This window comes from Rhamphochromis longiceps, linkage group LG2 (assembly GCF_057381845.1).
Source record: "Rhamphochromis longiceps isolate RC_006_pf linkage group LG2, R_longiceps_female_GT1.1, whole genome shotgun sequence".
NCBI lineage: Eukaryota > Metazoa > Chordata > Actinopteri > Cichliformes > Cichlidae > Rhamphochromis > Rhamphochromis longiceps.
In genome coordinates, this window is record NC_140558.1 from 25,574,412 (window position 1) to 25,599,804 (window position 25,393).

General features: G+C 43.1%; 2 protein-coding genes across 3 annotated transcripts in view; both read right to left on the reverse strand.

Annotated features, from left to right (window-relative positions):
- gpc4 (glypican 4) overlaps nt 1-13,504 on the reverse strand; it is a 31,480-nt gene extending 17,976 nt beyond the window's left edge. The window contains exon 1 of the mRNA XM_085419865.1: nt 12,656-13,504. Within this exon, the coding sequence (XP_085275991.1) occupies nt 12,656-12,806 (151 nt within the window). The 5' untranslated portion in view covers nt 12,807-13,504. The remainder of the gene's footprint in view (nt 1-12,655) is intronic.
- A 1,120-nt stretch (nt 13,505-14,624) lies between these two features.
- gpc3 (glypican 3) overlaps nt 14,625-25,393 on the reverse strand; it is a 135,105-nt gene continuing 124,336 nt past the window's right edge. For both annotated transcript variants that reach the window (XM_085419879.1, XM_085419888.1), the window contains exon 8: nt 14,625-19,296. In XM_085419879.1, the coding sequence (XP_085276005.1) occupies nt 19,121-19,296 (176 nt within the window). In that variant the 3' untranslated portion in view covers nt 14,625-19,120. The remainder of the gene's footprint in view (nt 19,297-25,393) is intronic.

Sequence of the window (25,393 nt, forward strand, 5' to 3'; positions counted from 1 at the left end):
CACATTCAGCAACTGGGAAAAGAAGAAGAAAGAAAAAGAAGAACAAAGAAGAAGAAGAAATAAAGCAACGTTAAACGCACACTCTAATATCTTGAATACATACTGAGCTTCAGCTGAATTACCGCAAAGGGAGAAAATGTTCAGCAACATTATGCTGTAAGCGGAAACCATTATTAGAGACTGGGCTGTTCATATGGAGATCATCAGGGCAGGGCGATATTTCCACCTACTCCTTTTCTACACTTCAGCCCTTACAAAAATAGAGTAATGACAAGTTTATGGCAGCTTTGGCCAAACCAATAATGCTTTTTGGGTCCCGCACCATTAGGGACGTCCAAGAGATTCTGAATGTGCTGGGAGGGGAATTCTGAGTCTGAAGTCACAAGCCTCAACAAAATGGTGGGTAGAAATGCTGCCCTGTATCCATTGTTTGTAAAGTTAAGAATAACCGAACCAACAAATTCTGCACTTGATGGACAAGAAACGATTGTTTAACGTGGTTCTACTCAAGCGGTGTCGTCAGCGCCTGCATAGAAGCAAAGCTAACGAACACAGCTGATCATAAGCTGTGTGTCAAGTCAAGTGTCTGCACAGAAATCCCGTCTGCTCTACAAACACAGCACCACTGACCCGGACATCTGCTCTAAAGAAGACACTACAACACATGCTGTAGAGCTGTGGCTCCTCACAGGGAGTGGCAGTTTTTGGAGACAGGCTCCAGCTAACCTATGACTCACTCACACTCACACACACACACACACACAGCTCTCGTAACTACCCTCTAGCTTGTAAAGGATGCAAGTGAAGTGGGCAATGGCTTTAAAAATTTAAGTTAAGCGGTAAAATCTTTTACGACGGTCATTTCAAACTTAAATCCAAACATCTGCAAAAACAGAAAACGTGCCTGGAACAAAAGGTTTTCCCTCAGCAGGATCACCATCTTCATGAAGTTTTTCATCCTAGACAAAAACTGCATGTGCTACAATACTTCTAGACTATACACTAAACTGCGTTTTGTTGATCCGTTACTGAATATGTCCAATAACAATGATAGTTGTCTCTATAGCAGGGCTGTAAACAATTATTATTTTTTAACTTTGAGGAATATTCGTGTAAGTTTTAGAGATTTGTTTTTCACCTTTATAGCAGGAAAAGAACCCAACAACCATCTCAGGCTGACCGCATGACATAACACTCAGCATCACACTGCAGGTTAGCTCATTGTTGCCAAGCATCGTCTGAAGGACCGCCTTCTTGTTCATCTTATTGGGAAGCTTTGATTTCACTCACAGCAGGTTAACAAGATGTCAAGTAACGACAACTCTGAGTCTGTTAGTCAGCTGACCATAAAGCGACCATCGTTCACATGATGAGTCAAGGCACCGATGTTGTTTCAGCCTTGGAGGTTAATGCAGACTACAGTCACAGAGGAAGTTGATCACTAGTGTCGAGCTTGGGAAACTCGAACACCGCCTGTGACGTGAAAGATTTACTCCACTTAGAACAATGTTCACCATCCATTTGTGAGGGAGGAAGTTGAGGTTTAGCGGAGTACTCTCTGGAGTGAATATTCAGAGCTATGCAGGCAGCCACAGAGCTTTGGATAATAACTGTGCAAAATGATGTTTCCTTAAATAAATCAAGAATTAAAATCTCTTCCACCGCACAGCTGTGAAAACACCAAACTGCCAAAATGTACTTGTCACGTGGCATCAGTGTGAGGAGGGGGAAAAAATAAAAATGTGGCTACTGCTGCGGTGCAAGAGCAAAAAAATCATTAAAATCCTAAAGTGCATCTACTGTTTTTTTTTTTTAACAAAAACAAAAGCAGTAGATGCCTCCTGCCATCTCAGCAGAAAAACAGAGCACGGCCCAGCTCCAATTTAGAGTGAAGAAATGTCACATTTAAGGCTTTATCTGCGCTAAAATCTGCAAGATTTTGTCCAGCTTGCGAGTTGTTCTCTTAATGGCTCTCAACCTAACAAACAAACCCCACACTAGGATCCATAAATCGGAGCCCTTCACCACCAGAGTCCATTTCTGATTACTAAACCAGTCGGGGGCTCGGGCCAATTAAAACTCTCCATTTGTGAACATTCCAAAACGCTGTCATCCATGAACATTTACCCAGAAGCCCCTGGGGAGATTCCTCAACACTGCCCTGGCCTCTGGTTCGGCCTTTTTTTTTTTTTTTTTTTCTCCCCCTTCTCCCATCCCAGCCCTGCATCTCCGGCTTTGTCTCCCCACACAAAAGCTCCCTGCCTACACCACTTCCCAGGTCACTGCTTTGTCAGGACTTCAGCTCGCTTCTTAACTTCCCCAAGTGCATTTAACAAGTCAAACCAAATTCCAGCCGCTGTTCCGCAACTGCTCTGCAAGTTCACCTGCTGGACTTGAATCCCTGACCAATGCATGCAAAACAGCTATATGTTCTGATTAAAGACTGTGCATGTGGATTCAACGGGTTCAGGCATTAGTGCTTAAAATGCCCATTTTAAATTAAATGCTCTTAAATTAGAATAAAACGGTTCAACATTCGGCCCAGAAAGAAGCAGGTCAAACCACGGTCATAACTGCCCTGAAATTAGATTATAGACAGAAAGGTCAGGCCTCCAACACAACTGCGAGTTTAGCCTCCAACCACGAGGGCGCTTGAAGCCATAATTCATATTAACATAGTTATGGGGAATTCATAGTTCAAACAGAAGTGGTTTGGTTCAGGATATGATTTAGCTTGGGGTACTTTCATAGTGTGCGCCGCACAAACTTTCTGCAACATGTTTTACTTTCTGAAAACCTCCCGTCCATAAATCAGCCCCGGTTCAGTGGGGTGACTGCTACTCAGCTCCGCTTAGCCAGCTGGTTTTTGACGCATCTGTGTCAAGTAATGCACAGAGAACAGATTCGTACATAAAAGAAAAGACAACACTAAACACTTGCAAGTAAATCAAGAAACGTTCCTTCCTACCATCACTCTGCTGGGAATCTTCCTCAACAACTGCACCATCTATCAGCACGCGTTGGATTCACGTTAACAACTGGTCTAATCTTTTAACCTTCCCCACATCTATCTCTCAGGTGATGCTGCCTTTGATGAGCCGCAGATTTGAAGTATTAGACCCATGGCTTCAACTACAGATTCCACCTTGCCGCTTTAGTCTTTCAGTGTTTGCGTGTACACGCGTGCGAGGAAATGTGACGCAGTTACAGCGAGAGAGAGCGAGACTGTTACGCTGAAGATTTGCAGAGACAAGCAGACAGAGTTTGCAGACAAATGGAGAGAACAAGTTACAGCACAGCGTGATTATCACAAGGGAAGAGCAAGAGGGGGGGGAGGAGGCACAAAAGACGTTCCTGGCTTGTCCCTATACACCAGCCCTCCATCTTTCCACTGACTCATGGCACACAAATGAAAACAGACTTTAAAGGAGAAGATGAAAAACACTCTTTACTTAACGCCAAGTGCTTTACCAGGGGACCCTGCGCAAACACTGTTGTGCTGTCAGAGAAATGGACTACCGTTAAGCTTGCAAATAGATGTGCTTCACACTCAACGCATGAGAGCTATGCAGTAGAATATATGGAGAAAGCTTAAACCAGTTTGTGGCCTTTATGTGTGCCCTGTGCAAGTCGCAAAACCCAAATTAACACCCTGCCACTCAAAAAAATTCTAATTTTTCGAAACATACGAGGGCTCTTAAAAGACCTGACATGCAAACAATACATTTCATTGTTGGTAGTAAAACCCAACGAACCACTCCTAAGGACTGGGAGCTCTTTGACAATGTTTATAACAGACCTCAAAAAGCAGCTGAAGTCCACCAGATGTTGAGGCAGGACGGGGCCCGGCGAAGCCCCCCCAGGCAGAATGAGGTCAGGTACGAGATCACGTTTCTGGAAGCTCAAAGCTACAAGGGGGGGGGCAACAAAGATTCTGATATACCTGTTGGGCCTTACGAAACTGGACACCCAACAGAGGCGTTGGGAAGAGAAGCACTCACTGCCGACTGTCAAAAGGAGCGGAAAGACTAAACCTTGGGGTACAATGCTTTAATGGTTCTCAGTCATGGATGGCTCAGTCTGTTCACGACGATGTGCACCGAATGGGTCGATAAATCAAAGCTACTTGCTGTTTCAGTCATTCACAATATTTCAACCACTGGCGCGCCGTCTCGCATTCCCACATAACGAGTAATTTTTCTGCCCACAAACCACACACTGACCAAATGATTTGCAGCCATCACTTAGCAAAGCATTCGATCCTTTTATGTGTATGTTTTTTATCACGCTCCTTTACCCGGCCTCAACCAGAAGAACATCTGCCGCTGTCTCCTTCATCTTTTCAAAACCTACTTTTATCGTGGTGCAAACTTATCAAGTTCACAAAGCTATGTCGAGCAGCCAAAAATCTGACTATTGCTTTTTTTGGGGGATGTTTACGCAAGAAAAACAAGAGAGCTTTTTGATCTCAAACAATATAATTTATATGAAAATAAATCCAAGAGTGAGCAGCGCACAAGGAGAGAGAATGGGTAAATATTAGGAAACCTATTAAGCTAACTGCAGTTTGGAAAGTTGAGCTAAGTGACTGACTGCCATGTCAGTGGGAGTCTTGATGCAGGCCTTGGGAGTAATTAGCAAGGATTACAGCTCCTCTGGCCTGCACCCAGCACTGGGGTTTCAGCCCAAACACCCAGGCAAGTCCCTGGCTTCGCTCCCTCACAGCTTTCCCCAACCGCACAGGCCTCTGGTGGTCACACAAATCCTAATGACGATCATGACTATCAACACGGGGCATCAAGCCCGCTGGGGCTTCAGAGGAAATCAATTAACCTTGGTCGAGTTACACCTACATCTTAACCACACTCCACGCTACGTGGTGAGATGACTTGAGTGAGTGATTGGAGACACGATGCAACAGGCAAGGAGGTGGGGGGTGTCACACTCCACCCCTGCAGTTTGAGATCAGCGCTAGCGACCCTGTACCACACTCCTCACAGCTGGCCGGGTGTCACCAAGTGGTCAGCAAAACGGCAGCTCAAATATCAGGACAAAAAAAGTGGCAGAAGCAGCAGCTTAGAAGCCTGGAGTCAACTGGCAGAGACAGGCTGAGGTGGTGAGGGAGTAGCTGTGATAAAACAACCCAAAAGCATACAGAGCAGGTATTCAAGTGATCTGACAGCACACCAAAACTAGCCTAAAGTGCTTGTCTTGATACACAGACAACATTTTTGTGTGTTTCAGAGCAGATACTTCCTCAGCTTGTGGGTTTAAAAGCATCATTTCATGTCAAAGCCAAATTTTTAAACATATTTTCATACTGGGAGACGTCTTACTGGTGCCTCCCTAACCATCAGAAGCGTGTGCAAAGCTATAACAAGAAATGTGGCTTACTTTTGGCGTTCACATAATCAAACCCTTTCAGGTCAAGTGAACAACAGTGGTAAAAGGAGACTAGACAGGAGCTAGGTGGGCTGCAAGGCAGGAAAGTGCCAGTGAACCACTTCTGACTGAAGAAAAAGACTGACTGAAGAGAAAGAACAGGAAGGGGAGAAAAGGGAAAGACTAGCAGTGAAACAAAACCTCCCAGAGGAGCTGCAAAACAGCGAGCGGTGGGAGAAGAAAATGATCTGATGTGTCAGTCGGGAGAGAAGAGGCACAGTCGACTCTTTCGTTTTTTTTCTTTTTAAACAGCGAGCAAACAGGATGTGTTAACAAGGAGGGTTTTTTTTTTCTTTTTTTTTTGGGGGGGGGGGGGGGGGGGTGTCATCTCTCTCAAATCAAAATACGGAAAACCGCAAGGCCAGATCAGGATTCCCCACAGTTTGCATGAGGGCAAGAGCCGCCAAATGATACAGTTGTGTTCAACTGTGGCCTGCAGTGCCAAAAATGTACTGTGAGGCGCTTGTTTAAAACCTTGTATTGTGCTTGACAGGCACGTGCACTCAGAGGGATTTACTAAGCGGAGCAAGCTAGATGTCGACTTGTACACGGCCTATATGGCCAACCGAGGATGATTCACATGCATCCAGTTGCCTCCCTGGATTCAATGAGCCTGTGTCACACATTCCCAACCACTCTCTGGCTCCCGTCTAGCCCACCACTTGTGGATATTCAAGTGGACTCGGGTACAAAACTGTCCTGTCAGTCAAATCTCTCCCTTTCTCTGCATGCCTCAGTCAGTCCCTCCAGTGCTCTCTTTGTTGCCGTGTGTTCCCAGCTCCGGGACTCCTGTGTGCAGGTCTTGGTGGTCCGGTGTGGAATGTGGTGAGGAGGGGGTAATCAATTGTTCCCACACAGAGCATCCACCCCCCACTGATCTGTCGCTCACTTGGCCATTTGGGGGTTGTGGGGACCAAAGCAAAGGATGCAAAGCGTTGGAATTAAGGACGTCGAGTCGACGCGCACACACACAGCTATTGAACTGATGCTACACTTGCAGCATACTAAATGAGCATAAGAGACAAACTTAACATTCCAGAGTTGTTGAAGGTGGTTCTTACCCAAAGACTAAAACAGGCCTGAATTCCCAAGATCCACGCAACAACAAAACCAGGTACTTTCGTCAGCACTCCCAAGCCGCTTCTGTGCTCAGCCTGAATATTTTTATACACTGTGATATGCTGATGTGCTTAGGAACGGGATACCATGAGAACCCCTGATCTCAGAGCTGCCACACCGCGATAGCAGGAAACTGATAAGAGCTGGCAGGCACCTGTAGCCACCCTCCCTTCCTCCTTTGGCCCCATCTGGGTGCTCAAACTCACAGCCGGGATAACACTTCCCCCCCAAACCCCTCACCGATTCACAAGACCTCATCCTCATGATATATAAACTCAATTATCCCCAAGGCGAGTCAAACAGTAAGGCAAAAGATGTTACAAATTCACTGCAGACAGCAATATTATGACTGCATTTGATCAGCAGCAACCAAAAGCTGCTGTCATGAACTTGAGCCCACATGATTTGGAACTCTTGTGTTCAGCATCAACGATTAGTCACAAATACAGAAGATCTTTACATCCTCATGCAACCAAATGAAGGCAACACACGTCAGTAATGAAGCCGGATGAATGCAATTCATTTTACAAATATTAGCCCTTAACTAAGCAGGGTTAATATTCGGGGGGGGGGACTTCAATGCAGGACTGTTTATGTAATCCCAACCTGCACACATTTTCAAACTAATCATTCACATATTAATGTTTACGCAGCTTATTCCTCCTGGGGCAAAACAGCACACTTAACATAAGGTTTTTATTAGACTCACACCTAGATAGGTGTATAATGCATTTAAATTACTTTTTAGGCTCACCAAGTCTAGATCCAAGCAAGAATGTGGCTTTAAAGAGCTATAAGTGGTTCTTCGTAAATGCTATGAGTCAGACTTAGATGTGTGAATTTTCTGTTGGCTGTAACCACACCTATGGGTGGGCCTACAGACAGTTACTTGATTGGCACACCACCTGAATCCATCTGATCCCTCCATACCCGATTTAAAAATATATATAAATAAATAACTGAGACTTAAAAACATGTACTTCTCTAATGTACCATTCAGAAAAGAACAAATGAAGCATTTCACAGCAAATGCATCTTTCAAAGGATGCAGCCTGCAGTTCCATATGTGAGACCTGAAAGCCAAATAGCTATGTATTTATACGGCCTGCCTGAGCTTCTTCTGCCATGGGAGGAAAAACCTTTAATTAAGTAGACTACATTTCAATCAGTTGGGGACCTACAATATTCTCAAAGTAAACAAAAAAACATGTTGCCTCTGGGGGGGAAGGGTCTGAAAATCTAACAAAGCAAAGATTAAGGATTAAAAAAAGAACATTAAGACAAACACCTCCTTCTTAGCTAATGATGCTAATGTAAACTTGCTGTGAGCCGCCTTGTCTTCACTCCCAGCCTGCAGAGCCTCAAACAAAACTTCGTGTTTCACATTTGTTTTAATGTTTCACATTTTGCAGCCATGCCACAGAATATTTGTTGCATAGCCAATTTTCTTTGAATTCGCCCTTCCCTGCGTCATTGCCAACTAGCATCCAGACCACAATATAAAATATGTGTTCTGATTTTTTAACAATGTTTTCTAACAATGTTTAGAAAAATCCAACTTCCTATGTCTTACATTTTAAAACCAATTAATTCATTAACTCAATGTCTTGTGTCCCTGTGGGACCCTTGATGTTGCATTCCTCCAACTCTTTGCCATGCAAGAGATGCAAGGTCGGTTTCTACAAGCATTTTTGATGTTTGGACTGGTAACACTTTGCTATGAGAAGTCAGGTTTGTTGACTTTTGGCAATGCACACTGTGGCATGTGATTTTAACCATAGAAGACAAAAGTATAAGCAGGAACCTTTATTTTTTAGGGGGTGGGTGGGTGTTATATTTGACAGTGCCAACAAAACTTTTGCACTGACGTTTCCCACAGTTTCTTTTTCTTGGAAGCAATAACACTTTATAAAACTGTGGAAGTGATTCTTAATGACAACACTTGCCAGTTGGTTTTACGAGTCTGACCTTGAGACACTTGATGGGTTCGTTATTGGTTAATTATTACAAGCGCAAAATGCTGGGGCACTACTCTAGTGAGCAGAGCCACTCCAATATTGGTTGTTGCACCATAAAAACTTGCAGACCGTGTGTGTGCGCCACAGTTTCCTGCTCTTATCTTATCTGCAGAATGTCGCTGCAGCAGCACAACCTGCCATTTCCCCAAACTGTAATGATGTGGGGCGTGCTGCCACCAGCTAAGGGAGGGGGGTAGCCCTTACAATGTGAGACTGCAGAATGTCTTGAGCTTACTGAGAGGCCAACGCACTGAGGTCATGCACGCCTTAAGTTTCAGCCATAATGCACTGAGCTGATTATGAGCAGAGGATGTTCCGCGCACTGAAAGGAGGGAAAACGACCCTCCTTTCTTTGAACTCTGCTATTGTCTCATACCTGAAGCATGATATGAAGCCTGACAGCCAGAGTAAATCAAAACAGATTTACCCCCCCCACTCTTTTAAATGAAGCGTGAAGTCTGACCCTGCTTTGGGTAGCCTTTGACATGGCCCAAACCACTAAAGAGATGGTCCTGTTACAGCTTTGCAGGAAATGCTGTTAACAATTTATCACAGTATCAAATACAACTGTAAAGGGAACTAAACTATTATTAGCAGATATAGTCAGACAGCAAAACCACCATTTACATCCTGTGCGATTACCAGCATTATTTATCTGTCATCATTAAGGGAGTAAATCGAATTTATTTCCCATTTCAGTGAAGTATCCAACCACGGGACATAAACAAATCATCATCCATAAGACAGGAACCTTGGAAATGGGGCTTGAACCGTTTTCACGTGAGTGGTAAACGACTGATACTATGGGATCAGAAAGGAATTTACCGAGTGAGCCTGCTCTTCCTCTGCACCACTTAATTCTGTCTACAGCAAAGCAGGGTTTCCATTTCAGTTTTACGGCATTAAAACATCTTTACTGAATCTCAAGTCTGGCTTCAGCTCAGGCTGACAGTAATTTTAATGGCAACAAACATTCATATCTCCGTGCTGCCAACAATAACACAAGATACTTGCGGTTACAAAAGGCAAGTTTTGAATCCCACCAATAGAGATTGAAAATGTGACGTCACTCAGGGGTAAACCCGCAAAGAATTCTGGGAACTCGTGGCAAGAGGTACTAGCGCACGCAGGCTTTCAATTGAAATCAGTTACACAGCGATAAAAAGAAACAAAAAATGGCAAGAAGCTGTTGTATTATTAACTGCAATAGCCGGTCGCATGACAGCCACGGAAAGCCGACGGGTAAAGAGATCGGTTGTTATCGGATTACGTCGTTGAAGAGAAATTGTTCGAGCCATGTTTCCGAAGTAACAAAGAGGCGACGGGTGGCCTGGATTGCAGCCATTCAAAGACAAAATAGTAAATTGTCCTGACACAATATTGCGTTTCGCTTCTGTTATTGCCATGGTACACTGACAAAAACATATACTTTTATTCACAGGATAAAATAGTTGTTTTGTATCACTAATTGCCCAGTGCGATTACAGCATACAATATTATTGTCACTGCTACATTTCTGTGATGGGTACCAGAAATTATTTCTACTACTAATTAATTACCATTGAGCTCAAAGGTCCTATTAATAAACGGTTAACAAATGTGTATTTATGAAGACGATTTGTGAGACTGGTAAACTTATGATATGTACGATGGTCTTTACTTTCTACATGGTGCATTTCAAGGTCCTGTACCCATCCGTCGGTAAACTGTACCTGGGCTTGTTGCAGTGACCTGAAGTTACTAAACTTCACGAGTGTATGCACTCACTCCAAGAACCGTATGATTATAAATATGAGCGTGGTGAAGTTGGGCAGCACGCTAACGTATTTTGTCCCTCTGTGTGCTCGTAAGGATCTAACACTTTCACTGGTTTGATTTTTTTCCTCGTATCTTTTCTTTGACTTTTCATTAAGTCTGTCTTTGTACGGACCGGCATTGTTCTCCTTCGTTTTGTACATACCTTTTTGGGGGACAAAGAAAAAGCAAGAATTTATTGGAACCGAAGAATGGACGTTTGCGGTGCTGCAAATGCTTGCATTTGATGTAGGTACATGGATTGTTTTGCCACGAGTTACCGGCATGCAATGCGCAAAAGTCACGTGGTCTGTCAATCTCTATAAGACTCATATTCCACGAAACTGATTTGTGATGCACATATCGGAGGACGTAAACATTTCAAGAACTTGTCCTGTGACAACTGGCTGAGATTGTGCATCATTTTTAAAGCATGTCAACTTTGCCACACAGTAATAGTAAAACAGTTGCTTTATTCAGATTCAGTGTGGTGTGTGTGTGTGTGGGGGGGGTCTCTATCATCTCAGTCTCTATCAGCGACAAAAAGCCGCTCATTGAGGTCAGCCCTGCCTAAAAACCCAGACATACACCAGCAAACTATTGTAAGGAAAAGCCACATGTGTGTATGTAGCACACAAACCTGGACAAGCTTTCATTCACATCCTTTCAAACCCAGGGATGCAAGACAATAAAATCTGACCGAGACAGACGTGTTGCGGTACTCCTAATGACATTTACTATCACAAAGACAGAAGCAAAAACCCCACACAAACCTTATTTAAAAAAAGACTGAGACTTGTGTGAAACTTGGGATCAAATTTCTGTCTCTTTGACAGCTACACCCAACTCAAATTCTAATGAGCCATTGTGGCCCCAAAATAAAAAAGCTGATCTGAACATCCTCTTAGTATGCAAACGAGAACTCATAAAGGGCTTTATGATAATAAAGAGAACATATGCACATTGGCTCACGTAGTCAGATGGAATAATGCTGTGAGCACTTCGCCAAAAACAGTTATCCAAGTTGTAAAAATAGCTTTTCTGCTAATTAAGCTCTTTATGAGGGCCAAAACCTACATATGTATTTTTTTCCCAAGTGGGAAACAAGACCTAAGCTTCCCCCCAGATGACTTACTTCTATACTGTCATACACCATGCTGAAGCCACTCCAAAACTGGCAAACCTAACTTCACCAAATGTTGCGTATTTATTTTAAGTGCCATTAAAATTAAAAGGAAATGAGTGGCAGTGAGGGGTGGGTGAAAGTATGCAGGGCACATAGGAATTTCAACCCCCCAACCCCTCCCCTTGTTGCCCTCAAGGATTTACTGTAAACGCCCCCACCCCCCTCCTTCAAGGAAAGTTTCCATTGCTTGGGCTTATCTCATGATTAGCATCATTGATTTGCCTTTTTGCCTCTCTGATTATTAACATGTCTGCTTCCATTATTACTTAGCACTCTGCATCCTGTGACTGGTCTGGAGGTGGATTTGGGAGATAAACAAATAAAAAAATAATAATTCAGCCAAGCCTGGAGAGAAAGAAAAATCCATAAGCTCTTTTTTCCATAATGCAGAGGAATGCTTACTAAATCGCTGCCGGCGGCCTGTGCTTCACAGCCATGGGGGTCTCTACTGAGGAAGCTTGGAAATAAACATGGGCCTGGGTTCTTTCTGTGTGGAACAGAGCCTGTGTGTTGATTATAGCTCTTTATTGTTATGAATTACCTACAAGTATTTCCTAAATGATGACTCTGTTTACACACTGGAGCAGTGAAGTGTTGCCAGCAGCACTAAGCCAGAAGAATGCATTCCCAAATGTTTCATTGCTACTTAATAATTGAGGAAAAACACAGACCAAAAGAAAATGAAAAAAGCAGCATGCCAGTATGATTAACAACGCCTCTATATCAAATCTGGAATAAGCACTAAATGTCCATTTACAAAAGTGACCGTTTAATCATTTGCTGTAGAGGTTGTTATATGTGGCAGTGTCAAAAAGCAGTTAGGTAGTTTTTGGCTAAAATGGAAAACATGGGTGTGATTAAAAGATGTCTAAATGTCAGGTTTGGATTGAAATATTGGAGTTAATTTCACAGATTTGAAGCTAAACTCTCTTCAAGCTAACTTTGCTAGCTTAAAAAGTTCTCTTAGCTAGGACCACCCGGAAACCTCTGCAAGACCCACCGGGGGTCCCCGCTCCCTACTTTAGAACCCATTGGGTTTTAAGGTTAAACTTGAGATATATTTGTATATACACATATAAATAAAAATGGGTCTCACCGTTGACTCCTTTGCTGGGGACGTCGTTAACGTTGAAGCCTTTGGAGCTGTAGGCAGCACGAACTTCATTACAGTTGTTCAACTTTTGCTCCTCAGTCCCCGACACCACAGCCACCGTCCACACGACACACAGCGCCAACAAACTCTTCATTTTGGGCCAGGCGAAGACAGAAAAATAAGAAGCCTAACAGCGAAAACCGCAAAAATGTTAAAGTCGCTCAGGTGTGAGTGTGTGCACGGCTAGGACAAAGTTTCAGCGAGTCCACGGTCGAGTTTCCTCATGGAGACGCGCTGATTTCTTCGGCTCAACAGATACTTCATTCACAGCAGCAGAGGCCGGGAGAGCAGAAAAGACACCGAAAAAACACCATTCACGTCGGACGTTTCACAACTACAGGTACGTGTGTTAAGTGTCGAGTTCCAGACTCAAATGAAAAACACACAAAGACGCGACAAAACAACGGGGTTAAAACATGAAAAAACTTTTTTTTTCTTTGAGACTGAAAGCAACAATCACAGTCTCACTACTGCTTCAGAGTTTCGACGAAAAGTAAAAACCACGGGAGGAGAGCAGGCTGTGGAAAGATATCGGGAAAAATTTGGGTTTCTTCAGTCTTCTTCTCTTTTCTTTTCCGAATCGGAGGAGGCCGAGGGTTTCAGTGGGAGAGGACGCTGGACCGCTTGCAGGTTGTACTGGGATCCAGATGCGAGCAGAAAAAGCCCTGGTGGACACCCAGGAGTGAGAGCAAGTTCCGGGGGACAAAGACCTGGAGATCAAGAACACCAGGGGTGGAGCGTGGAGCAGGGGCTTCCAACCAACCCAGGAGCTCTCTCCCACTTTAATGTTTAGACTGGAGGAAGCCGCGCTTGAAAATCAGGACTGGAGCTGAGGGTGGAGCTACACGGTGGCATAACATGTGGGTATGACCTATTACTGGCCCACATGACATAAAGAAAAGACTCATTTAGATATGCAAAAGTGCTCAAAATCACAGATCTCTTTCACAGAAGATCCAAGTCTGACCTCTGCTTTGAGCAGGGATTTCTTATCAGTTTTTTTTCTTTTTTGCTGTTAGTGTTGAGATAAGAGTAGATAAAAGTCCTTGGAGTCAAACAGGCTTACACACACAGTCTTAACAGATATTAGTGACAATAAACCATTTTTATCTCTGTTTCTAGGCCACCCCAAGGACTTGAATGATAACCAGGACATTTTGTAACCACATCTTATCCAAGGTGGGGAAACAGAGACCAGTGTGAAGTCTTTTAAGTCTTCACCCAGATGCTTTTATTTGAGTCCAGTACATTAGAGTTTGTTTAAAATGGGTGGGTGAAACCGTGGCCAGTGTTTCTGTAACAAGGAGTCAAAAAAAAATGACAGGGCCCGCTCCTTACACAAACACGATCAGGCTGTCCTGTGTTAGCAATGGGGCAGCTGTGCTTCGCACATCCAGCTGCCTGTCATATAGTGCTGTAAACAACAGTAAGCAGCTTGCTGGAAGCATGGTAGCAGGCTGTAGAGGTGGACTGAGATTGCACTCGCATCTAATGGGAGATGTATAAATCAGTGAAAAGCAGATGCTCACTGAGATGAAATGAGGAAGAATGCTTTTTTTGTTTAGACAAAAAGCTGCTGGACATGCTTGAAATGATGCGTCCTCCTGTCATGTTTTAGTTTTTTAAGCTGCACTTTGTTGGCGTCTGTCTGCTGGTGTTGTCATGCTGTTCTTTGCCTCTGACCTTTGTCCATCTCGCAACGCCGGCAAGAAAAGAGGAAAGAAAAAAACAATCTGAGTTTATTTAGGCAAGGCAAGGCAAGGCAAGTTTATTTGTATAGCACAATTCAACAACAAGGTGATTCAAAGTGCTTTACAGAGACATTAGAAACAAGAACAAATAAAAAGCATGATTTAAAATTGATTAAAACAAGCAAATAAACTAACTAACTAACTAACTAATTAACAAACAAACAAACAAACAAACAAACAAACAAAACAGTATATAAAATCAAAACAGATAAAATCAGAACAGTAGATAAAATCAGTAGTTAAATGTAAGTTTTGAAATTTAAGCTTAAAGTGTGGATTTGGTGCTTTATTCAAATGCAGCTGAGAACAGGTGAGTCTTCAACCTGGATTTAAATAAACTGAGTGTTTCAGCTGATCTGAGGCTTTCTGGGAGTTTGTTCCAGATATAAGGAGCATAAAAGCTGAATGCAGCTTCTCCGTGTCTGGTTCTGACTCTGGGAACTGATAAAAGACCGGATCCAGATGACCTGAGGGATCTGGATGGTTCATACTGGGTCAGGAGGTCATTGATGTATTTTGGTCCTAAACCATTCAGAGCTTTATAGGCCATTTAGCACTGAAAAGATTAAGCATGTGAAAAATTCAAAGTGTCAACCTCTTAAAACACCAGAACCGTCAAAAAAGGAGAAAAATAATTCAATTCACAATCAGAAGCTGCACTATTTGCTCATTTTCAGCAAGGATGAGGTGCACTACAGTCTTTTTTATGCCAAAAGTAGCATTGACAAGATTTTTGTACCCCCTGCATTTAAAAATGCCCGGACTTGTGCACATGTCCGTTGGTTTGGGGAGGGTGCGGGGGGGTTAGCGATCAGCAAAATGACATTCCTCCTTTTGTGTCCACATTCCTCAGGCGGCTCCACTCATTCTGTGTGACTGCGGCTGCTGCAGGGGAAGCCAGGGGCTGCTGAGGAGCAGGAGAAGGAGGAGGATGCTGGAGCTGTGTGTGCATGGGAGAGCGTGGGCCCAGCGCTCCTCTCAGCGGGCCAACAAAAGGTAAGAAAATGGTCCAGTGCCATGGTAATTAGACGTGAATGAGCTTTGAGCAACATGACATGTCTCGGGCTTTCTCTGCAGCGAAGGAATTTCAACATCCAGCTTGGTAAAAATTGGACTGGACTTTGGGGGGTGGGCGGGGATGTGGCCGTGCACTTTTGAGCACCTGAATTACATTGTTATTTTAATTTATATGCAGTGTTTAATGACCCCTCTGGCTCGTGAAGGTACACAAGCCCGAACATCTTTGTGTGGCCATGAAAAAAGGGCTGAAATACATATTCATAGGGGAGTCAATCACTCAGGCAGAAAATGCAACAATTCCTAATAGTCAGCAATTCTCACTGTTCCTGCTGACTAACATCACATTGACCTTTCACTCTCATAATGCAGGCTGTTCCAACATTGCCCCAATATTACCCTAAGAAAACACATGGACTCTGCATCTCAATGGGCCTGTATGCCCATTCTCCAGCCTCACATTAGCATTCAGAGTATACTCCCCCCCCCCTCCCCCTCCATCCCGGGCTAGCTGCTGCTCTCTCTGCAGCCGGCGTTTGCTCATCTCCTTATAATCAGCCTCCCGTTTACATCTTAAAAGCTGCAGCTCAGGAGAGAAAGGCACAGCTGGATAATAATGGCGTTTTTATCTAGCACTGCCGAGCAGAGGGTGTGTGGGTGTGAAAAGTTACAGCAGAGAATCGGGGACACAGAAATGGGATTTTGAAGTGCGTTTGCTGTGACAGGCGTGTTATCTGCGGAGCTGTGAGTGATTGGCCTTGTTAGGGAAGAAGACAGGCTTTAATAATGGAGACGAAACACAAACACTTGGGACTAATGAACCCTGGTTCACTGCTGGGTTGTGGATGAGTATAGCTACCTGGTTAAGTTAAGCTCAGGAGGTTAACAGACTGGGTCAATAGAGAGAAGCCCCACAGAGAGGGACAGCGAGGACAGTAGTTCATAATCTGCTGGGAGTGAAAAAATACAGATCCAAAGAAAAAACACATAATCCACGTGCTGCTTTAGGACTCAGAGCAACGAGTGCAGTCCAGAAACACATAAATTTCATGATTCATGACTCGCTTTGAAGTGGATCAGTAGCGAAAAGCACAGAAAGTAATATATATGCCTGGAACATTGTGTGTGCAATTTGTAATCGCAGCAGCGTGCCATCCATTTAATCCTTGTTTTTCATGGCATTTTAAGGATTATTCCATACCCAAAAAGCCAAATCTGTGAGTTGGAATCTTTCACTTCATGTTTTTGGGGTTGTTTTTCCACTTTCCTCCAACAACTTAGCATTGAGCTGTTGGTAGCTTTTAGTCCAAACATTTGCTCATTCTGCCATTACTCTCACGTAAAACAAGCCTGACAACCAAGTTAATCTGCAACTTAATTTTACTTAATTCATTCAGCCTGACACTACATCCATGTCAATCAGTTTATTCCTGGAAGGGGGTGTTTTCTTTTGCCTCAACTAATCACAAGTGAATGACTTTTGACCTGCCAACATAATGTTCAGTCAACAAAGAAGTCATGGGAGTGCTCGCCTGGAGCAGAAAGACACTTTTTAATGTTATTTGAGTTTATTAACAGTAGCAAACTAACATCCATCAAGTTCATCCATGCTTGTCCACACAGCAAGTGGTTCTTATATAGTGCTTTTCTACTCTACCTGACCACACCAAGCACTTTTTACATCTTGCTGCATTCTTTACCTATCTAACATTCACACACATTCATAGAAGCTAGAGTAGAACTGGAGGTTAGCATATTGTGACTGTGCAGACGGATGGAATAGCAAATCCATCAGATTCTTGGGTCTTAATGATAGAGCTGTGACACTAAAAAGTCTGCTAGCTTACACAGTCAGCATTTTTGCTAGCTCTACTTCTTATCCTTGTAGTAGCTCTATCCATTGTTCAAAGCACTTAAAGTGCCCACACATTCATTCAGCACTTTTTATACTAAACTAGTGTGTAGTACTTTTCCTGTTACACTCATACCACTGAAATATGCTTAGTGTTAGCAGCTAAGCATATTTCCACCCCCTTCGTGTCTTAAACTTCATTTCTTGCTTCATTGCTAAATGCTTAGCTGAATACGCTAATGCTAATTGTGATGCTAATATCTTAGCTTAAAAACACATTGCCACAGGCACAAAACATCAAAACAGATTGAGTTTATTTTACAATGTATTTTCCCCATCAACATTCAATTGAGAGAAAAACAAACACATCATTATTTCTTATGACTCCTAGGTGGGACACTGGCCAGGGGTCTTGTAACTGGCCATAGGAGACAAAAATCAGGTGGCGCTAGTCAAATAATTTAGGCCTGCACTTTGTTTAGGCATTCCACTGCCAGGACCCTGGTAGTTGGCATGCTCGATCGCTGATATGACTTAGCTGTACACCTGTGCTTTTCCTGACATGACAAGTCAAACAGTGGGCCATGGGCAGACTCAGCACTTGCAGCTGTGGAGTCAGCTGTGTGGTAGCAGCAGCACCATGTTAAAAAACCAAACAAATGAAACAATAAGAATCTCACTTTTGCTTTTAACCCAAAAAGCACAGAAAAAAAGATTAAATACAGAGGCCATCCTTGGAAATGTATGAGACCAGTGCAACATAACAAAATTAATGTACACGTTTTTATACATATTTATATTTCACATTAATGATCGCTTTATGCACAGTGCTAAAGAGTAAGCTAGAAACTGCAGCAAGGCTTCACAATCCGGCCAATAATTAGTCCAGAAAAAACCAAAATGCCAGTATTGTAAATAAACACGTTAATGTAAACATGTCACCAACACAGAGAAACATACACCTGTACAGTTATTAGGCTGACTTTGGAGACTTATATTCGAATGATAGCCCTTGGATCCTTTTTTTTAAATTATAGGGCTGTTACTGTTTCTAAAAAAAAGTGCACCAGCTTTACAAAACAGAGCAAACAGTGATGGTGGGCGTGTGAAGGAAGCAGTCGGTAATAATTTAGCTATCACTACGACATAAACAATCAGAGAGAAGGGTGAGTAGTAGCAGAGCATTTTAAGGAACAGTGCATGTTTAAATAAGTGATTCATTGCATCATTCAGGGGGAAGGAGCTCACTAAAACTGACCAGATAAAGTCCAGCCCTGGCAGGAGGTCATGCTCTGCCACGAAGGAAAATGACAGCAGCTGATTTCGTCTTCTTCCAGTTTGTACCTGCTGGGCTGTGACTCAGTACAGACTGAGCGGGAGCATTTATTTATTTATTTTTTTAAAAGGCCCGTTGTGTGCTAGGTCCTTTATATGTCTAAAAATGAGTCTCTCCATCACTTTGTTACATTACATAAGAAGTGAGTGTGAGAACAGAGGTTAGGCAACAGGACGCAAAAGTTGAAATAACCATTGTGGCAGCGGACCAGTGGGCAACTTTCTTATTTACACAATGGCGTCTAATGTGCTTTAATAGGTTTGTTAAGAACACAGGTTGAACAGGTTCTTGTTCAGACAGATAAAGAGAAATGTAGCATTTTCTGTTGTTCATGCGTCCTCTGCTGAGCCACTAAACTTTATATCAGGAACAAGAATTCCAAAAAAAGGTTTGTCACATTCCACACATTTTGTACTGAATCCTAGAGGGAAGAGGTGATGGGAATGCATGGGTCAGTGGGGATAGACCGGGAACAGACTGAGCATCAAGGAGAGGATTGGAACTAGGTAGCTCCTCCACAGTGGAGCCGCGAGTGAGGAGACGCCTCCCATCCCAGCTGTAGCCAAACGAGGGGTTAACAGCTGCTCCTGGAAGGTGAAGTCATCCATTGCCAGGTTATCAGAAAGGTCTAAGGAGGGAGACAGACGGAGTCAGAGACGGAGGAGATGGACAGAAGATAATGAAGGAAGGTGAAAGAATGAAAAATATGAGCGAAGCAGGAAAAAGAAGAGGCAATTAGAAATAAAGGCTGCCACAAAAGCTGAAAAACACATGTCTGTCATCTTTCTGCATGATGTCTGACACAGCTGTAAAAACAATGTTACATTGGGAGAAACCCAAGCTGCTCATATAACCAGATGTTGCATGTTATTGTTGTAAACACGTGCTGAATCATACAGACATAAATTTTGCTGATAGCAAGTGCTGAAATGTGGTGAGATGCTGAAAAACAAAAAATTAAAGTGAAAAACCACAAAAGCCGCCTAAGGTCATGTCGAAAACTTAATGTGAATCATCTGTCACAATTTAACTGACATTTTAGTTAAAACAAGACTATGGCAACAACCCTTCATATTGTTGTTCTTCATATATACTGGTATTTTCCCTCACAACCATCTCTAGGGTTTACTGTAAACAGTAAAAAGGAGATAACACCCAGTGAGCAGCAGCTCTCTGGGTGTTCTGGGTGTCAGAGGAGAATGAGCAGACTGCTTCAGGCTGATAGGAAGTCAACAGTAACTCAAATATCCACTTGTTACAACCAAGGTATGCAGAAGGGCATCTCTGAACACAGAACACATCACAACACTTCAAGCAGAAGACCACACTGGTCTCACTTTCCTGTCATTTCCTGACAGGAAAACGAGGCTACAATTTACACAGATTCACAAAAACCAAACGATGAAAGGTTGGAAAAATGTTGTCGGTCTGATGAATCTCGATTAATGCTGTGATATTTGGATGGTAGGGTCAGAATTTGGTGTAAAGGACATGAACACATGGATCCATCCTGCCGTGTATCAACTGTTTATGTCAGTATCAGTACTCAGTTAGGTTCAGTATTTTCTGTTGGATTCTTCCAGCAGGATAATGCACATCATAAAAATCAAGTAATCTCAAACCGGTCTGTTGAACATGACAGTTAGCTCACTGTATCCAAATGGCCTTCACAGTCACTAGATCTCAGTCCAATAGAGCATCTTTTGGATGTGGTGGAATGGGAGATTTGCATCATGGATGTGCAGCTTAAAAAATTCTGCAGCAATTGTGTGAGGCTACCATGTCAAGATGGACCAAAATATCTGCGGCATAGAGTTTGAGTTGCTAATTCAGCTGTTTCTGCTGCTTCACACTTGGCAGCAAACTGTACAAGTGCAAGGTTGAGATTATCCACTAATGAAGCCAACAGAACCACATCTGCAAAATGCAGAGACGAAATCCTGCAGCCACCAAAGTGGAGACCTTCCGCCTCAGGACTTGAGAAATCGTCAGTATATTACGCCTCGGGAGTGAAAACGGGCTGGTCATCCGTCTGTGCTTTCTCTATGGGAGGCGTGCCAATGGGATGGACACAATCCTCAGATCGTTCCTTCTGCTGACCAACTATCCCCAGTTGAAGTCAGCACCAGTGTTACTAATTCTAGCCAAAAGAATAAAAACATACTTTTCATCAAATAAATCTACAGTGATGTTTTTTTCTCCCCTTTCTTCCAAAGGTAATTAATTACTTATTATCTTCAAGGAAGTTGCATATTTCTACTTACTACATGTAAAAATGACTGAGTGCTTTACATGAGAAAAAAAGTTATATATAGCTTAAATATTCCTACCCAAAAAAGCAAAATGAGCCATCATCAGAAGCACATATGACAGTCATGTGAGTATAAAATGCATCTCAAAAATCTCATAAAATGGTTTAACTTTTACATGTTTACTAAATTTAATATATCCCAAAATTCTCTGCCACACAGAACAAACAATTGCTGTATTCAGACAGTCAATATTCAGTACTGTCAGAGAGAAATCACACAGATGAAGACACAGAATACAACCTGTAATTAGATTGTCTCATCAGTATCATGTGGCAACCAAATGAGCTGTAATGTTTTCCTCTCATCATTCTTCTTCTATGATTATGTTAATCTTCTGTCAAATGGTCTGCTCCCCCCCCCCCCTTTTTTTTTTTTTTTTACAGATCGTGAAATGTTATTATTGTGTATCAGTTACCATTTTAACCATCTGATATGCCCTTTTGGTTGTTTTGTTTTTTTACAAAGGTATATTGAAATGTAATCTCTCCCGTTATTGAGTGCTGCTTTGTTTTTCATTCAGCTTTTTGTTCTGGAAATGCAAACTTTTGTTTCCAGTAAGCAGAAAAAGGTGGAAAGTTGTCACCTTTTCTTATTGCTGCATTAACTCTTTCATGCAGACTGTGCATTTTTTCCCTTGAAGATGCACTGTCATTGCCAAGTAGCAGTTTTGTGCTCAGCACTGTATATGAACGTAGTGCTGATGAGAGCACAGGAAGTATGGTTGCTATGTTGTTGCTATGAGAATTCATACACACACACACACATATTATATATATATACGTATATACACACACATATATAAAGGAGAGAGTTGGCATATTTAGGAGAAAAACATTTGTGGAGATAAACTGGAATCTTTTTATTTATTTCATTATTTCTCATGTGAGATTAAAAATAAAATAATATAAAAAAAGAATATCTAGGTTCGTTTTGACCTTGAAAAAAGACTTTTTGTCCCTGCTGTTTTCTCAGTACCAGGGTGCCATCACAGGATTGTTGCCGCTGTATTTGTCATTGCTAAGCTAACCTGTATTTACATGTTTACTGGGGCAGAAACACATCTGTTAGCGGTTTAGCCTAGGAAATACCTGCTTACACACTTGAGCAACAATAAGTTACTGTGCTGTTATTGCTGTTAAATAAGTGATTAGGGTGAGGAAGTGATAGAAAGTATGCTATTAATTTTCATAATTTTTACAGGTCTGCAACCAAGCATAAATGTTTGAAAAAAAAAAAGTTAAAAAAAAGAACAGATAACGCACCAGTGGGCAGTCAAGTGAAAAAGCCATCTGAGCCAGCGGGGATCAGTGTTCATTAACTGATGGATCCGGCTTCTAAAACACATCTGATGTGGCTTGGACCTTGGAGTCCATCAGAATCAGCTAACGCTCAGGGTTTATTGTATCGCACATGCGCTGCGAGCGCACCAGGGATAATATGGAGAAAATTAGAGTTGTGCGAGGTTTATGCATTGTTTGCCTCTGGTGAAAGCTTCCATTTAAGGCATACTGTTATTTTTCACTTTCATCTCTCCCTCTGCAGATACTGTAATGATGCCCTGAGGCAACGCAGGTAACTCATTTGCTCCAATGGGGCTGCTTGGGGCTTAGTGTCACTATTTTGTGGATGTGAGTCAGAGAAAGATAATCTCTTTTCCTATTTTTCTCCATCTGTTTTGCGTGCTGCAGTGACTCCTTGGCTACCTGCTGCTCTGATGTTGCTTACTGCTCTCTTGCTGCACTGCATCCACATCTGTTTCCCCCCTGACACCGAGCAGATCACCCTCCCTTTGTGTGAAATATTCTGTGCTACTTTGTCTGGCAAAAAGCTGTGAGAAAGGCTGAAATATAAAGGGTGAGCTATTAGGGAGGCCAGGAGGATATCAGTAATAAAGCAGCAGTACAGTTAGGAATGCGAGCTATGAGTTGAGCCGCCCTCTGTTAAACCAGACACAAACACACACACATGTGCGCAGGTGGACTTCTGACATAGCTTCCTCCCACACACTCCTGATGGTTGTGCATACATTCTCATCCTGACACACACTCATACCGCACGGTCACATCTGAGCTCCTAAAAATAACACATTGCTCCTAATTGAATTAGCTGTCTCATCTGATCTGTGTACTGTTCCCCCTCACGGCAGCGATCCAGCAGGAGGAAGTGGCTGATCTGAGCCGCTGTGTGATCACAGGGAGCAGTCAGGAATCTGATGAAAGCTTCGCCCTGCTTTACTTGAGTAAAAACACAACAAACCGCCTAACTGTGTAGCGCCTCAGGCTCCTACACACTCAGGCACCATCTTGAACAGAGAAATACACTCCAGTTCAAGCATAAAAACGACTCCTAACTCAGCAGACAACTTACAAATAACCCGTTTCAAACTGCACCTTTAGCCACTTCGTTATTAGCAGCCTGTGGCAAAATCTTTTTTTTTTTTTTACATCAACAAGGTGATTCCCAAAGAGCTATTAGCTGACACCTTGGCATATCTTGACATTACGCACTTTGTGTCCTGAAGGAAATGAGAAGAAACCCTGACTAAGAGAGTCCTGGCTGTGTTGAAGAATAAACTTTCAAGCTCATTAGAATTGAATAAACTCTGTTGGCGCTTTACATATAGTCTACTTCCATGTATGTTTGCACACTTCCTATTGTTCTAGCAAAATGCAAAGAAATGAGTGGCTCAAGATTTTTGCACAGCACTGTAAATGCACTCCAGAGCTTCGAAATGCATCTCCTACAAATTTCTTTGCCGTTACGACATCATTTGAATGGCGGCCAGGGGACAATTGACTTTTTTTCCTCCTCCTGTGTCCTCTGACATGGCAGTGGGCAGGCATTCTCTGGGGCTCTGAAAGAACGATTTGTCACTGTCGACAGCGGCGCACTGTACTGCCGAGCCAATTAAGCTCAAGGTGCAATTTGATACAGCTTTTATATACACTGTGGGTAAGAGGGAGGGCAGGGTCTCGGGCGGGGTCTCGGGCGGGGGTGGTGGGGGGGGGCCGTTTGCATGCGCGTTTGCATTTGTGGAGTTGTGCGGGGATGATTGAGTGGGGTGTGTGCGCACGCCCGTCCCTATGTGTGGTTGTGAAAAAGCTGGAGACAAAGTGGGAGAGCATTGTGTTGGTGTTGCTTTACAGCGGCAATAATGCGAGTGAAAAAAAGGGAAAAATCTCAGGCTCTGAAAAAAATCCCTAAAGCCAGGGAGGGAGGGGAGAGAGAGGGCCTTTTCTTGCTAGTTTAAACACTTTGACATGAGCAGCACCACAGAGGGGCCTTGTTCTGCAGGATTTAAAAACAACCCAACGGGGACTGAACACTATGCAAACTTAGATCCCTTACACTCCTGCGCAGGGCTGGGACTAATAATATCCTGGTATAATTAGTGATGAACACCTGTGCCTGTGTGCAGCAAGTAAGTGAAAGTGACTGAGAGGAGAACACAGACACAAGTAATCCAGATTCTTTTCCCCCTTTTGAGGAGGAACCTGGACAGCGGACAGACAGGGACAATTAGGCAAATAGATGAATAACTCCTGGATATAAATAGAGCCACAGTCCAGACTGTGATTAATGTGACCAATGTGGGCCCTGGTGGCTTTCGGCAGAACACAGCCCCCCTCCTGCTCATCCATTCAGAGCCTCTGCAAAAAGACGCCACCTTGCTAGCGTACCCCTGCTACCTTTATCGTGGCCTTATGAGCTTGAGTTACGACCCAGGGGAGAGGTCAACAGTCCAACCATTGATTGGTAACGGTAAAGGCTCTGGGCTGCAAAGCAAGCACGGTAGTCACATGCAAGTTAACAAACGAGGTCGCATTCAGGGTTTAGCTTTATGTTTTCTTTAGTGACCGGTCCCTGGGAGGACAGACCAATATATCCAGGCGCTGCAGTATTTTAGCGTGGGAGCGGATGTTTGTTTGGATTCTCCTCACAGGTCAAACGGTGGCTGCAGTGTGTGTGTGTGCGTGCATGTGCATTAAGTGTGTCTGTTGTCTCTGTCTGTGCAAAAGGAGGACAGGGGGAAGACAGAGAGGGAGGGGAGTCTGGAGCGTTGTTTTCAGCAGCGCTCGGTGCCCGAGGCTCGTCCTTTACGCTTTGCAGTTGTCACAACAAGCAAACTATGTAGAAAAATTGCAACGGCGAGCAGAGAGAGACGCATTTCCCAGCACAGGTGAAGAGTACAGGTTGGAGAAAAAATAAATAAATCACACGAAATGCTGTCGGTAAAAACGTTTTCTTAATTTAACTCATCTTAACGGAGTGGGTGCACACCAGTGGCTGAAGCGTTACTGTAACCCCTCCGGTGAGAGTGTGTGCCTTCATGGTGCAGTACAGTTTATTCAGTACATGTGTGCTATGCACAAAGGCCTTTTTTGGTCAGATAAGTATGTGGAATGTTAAGTC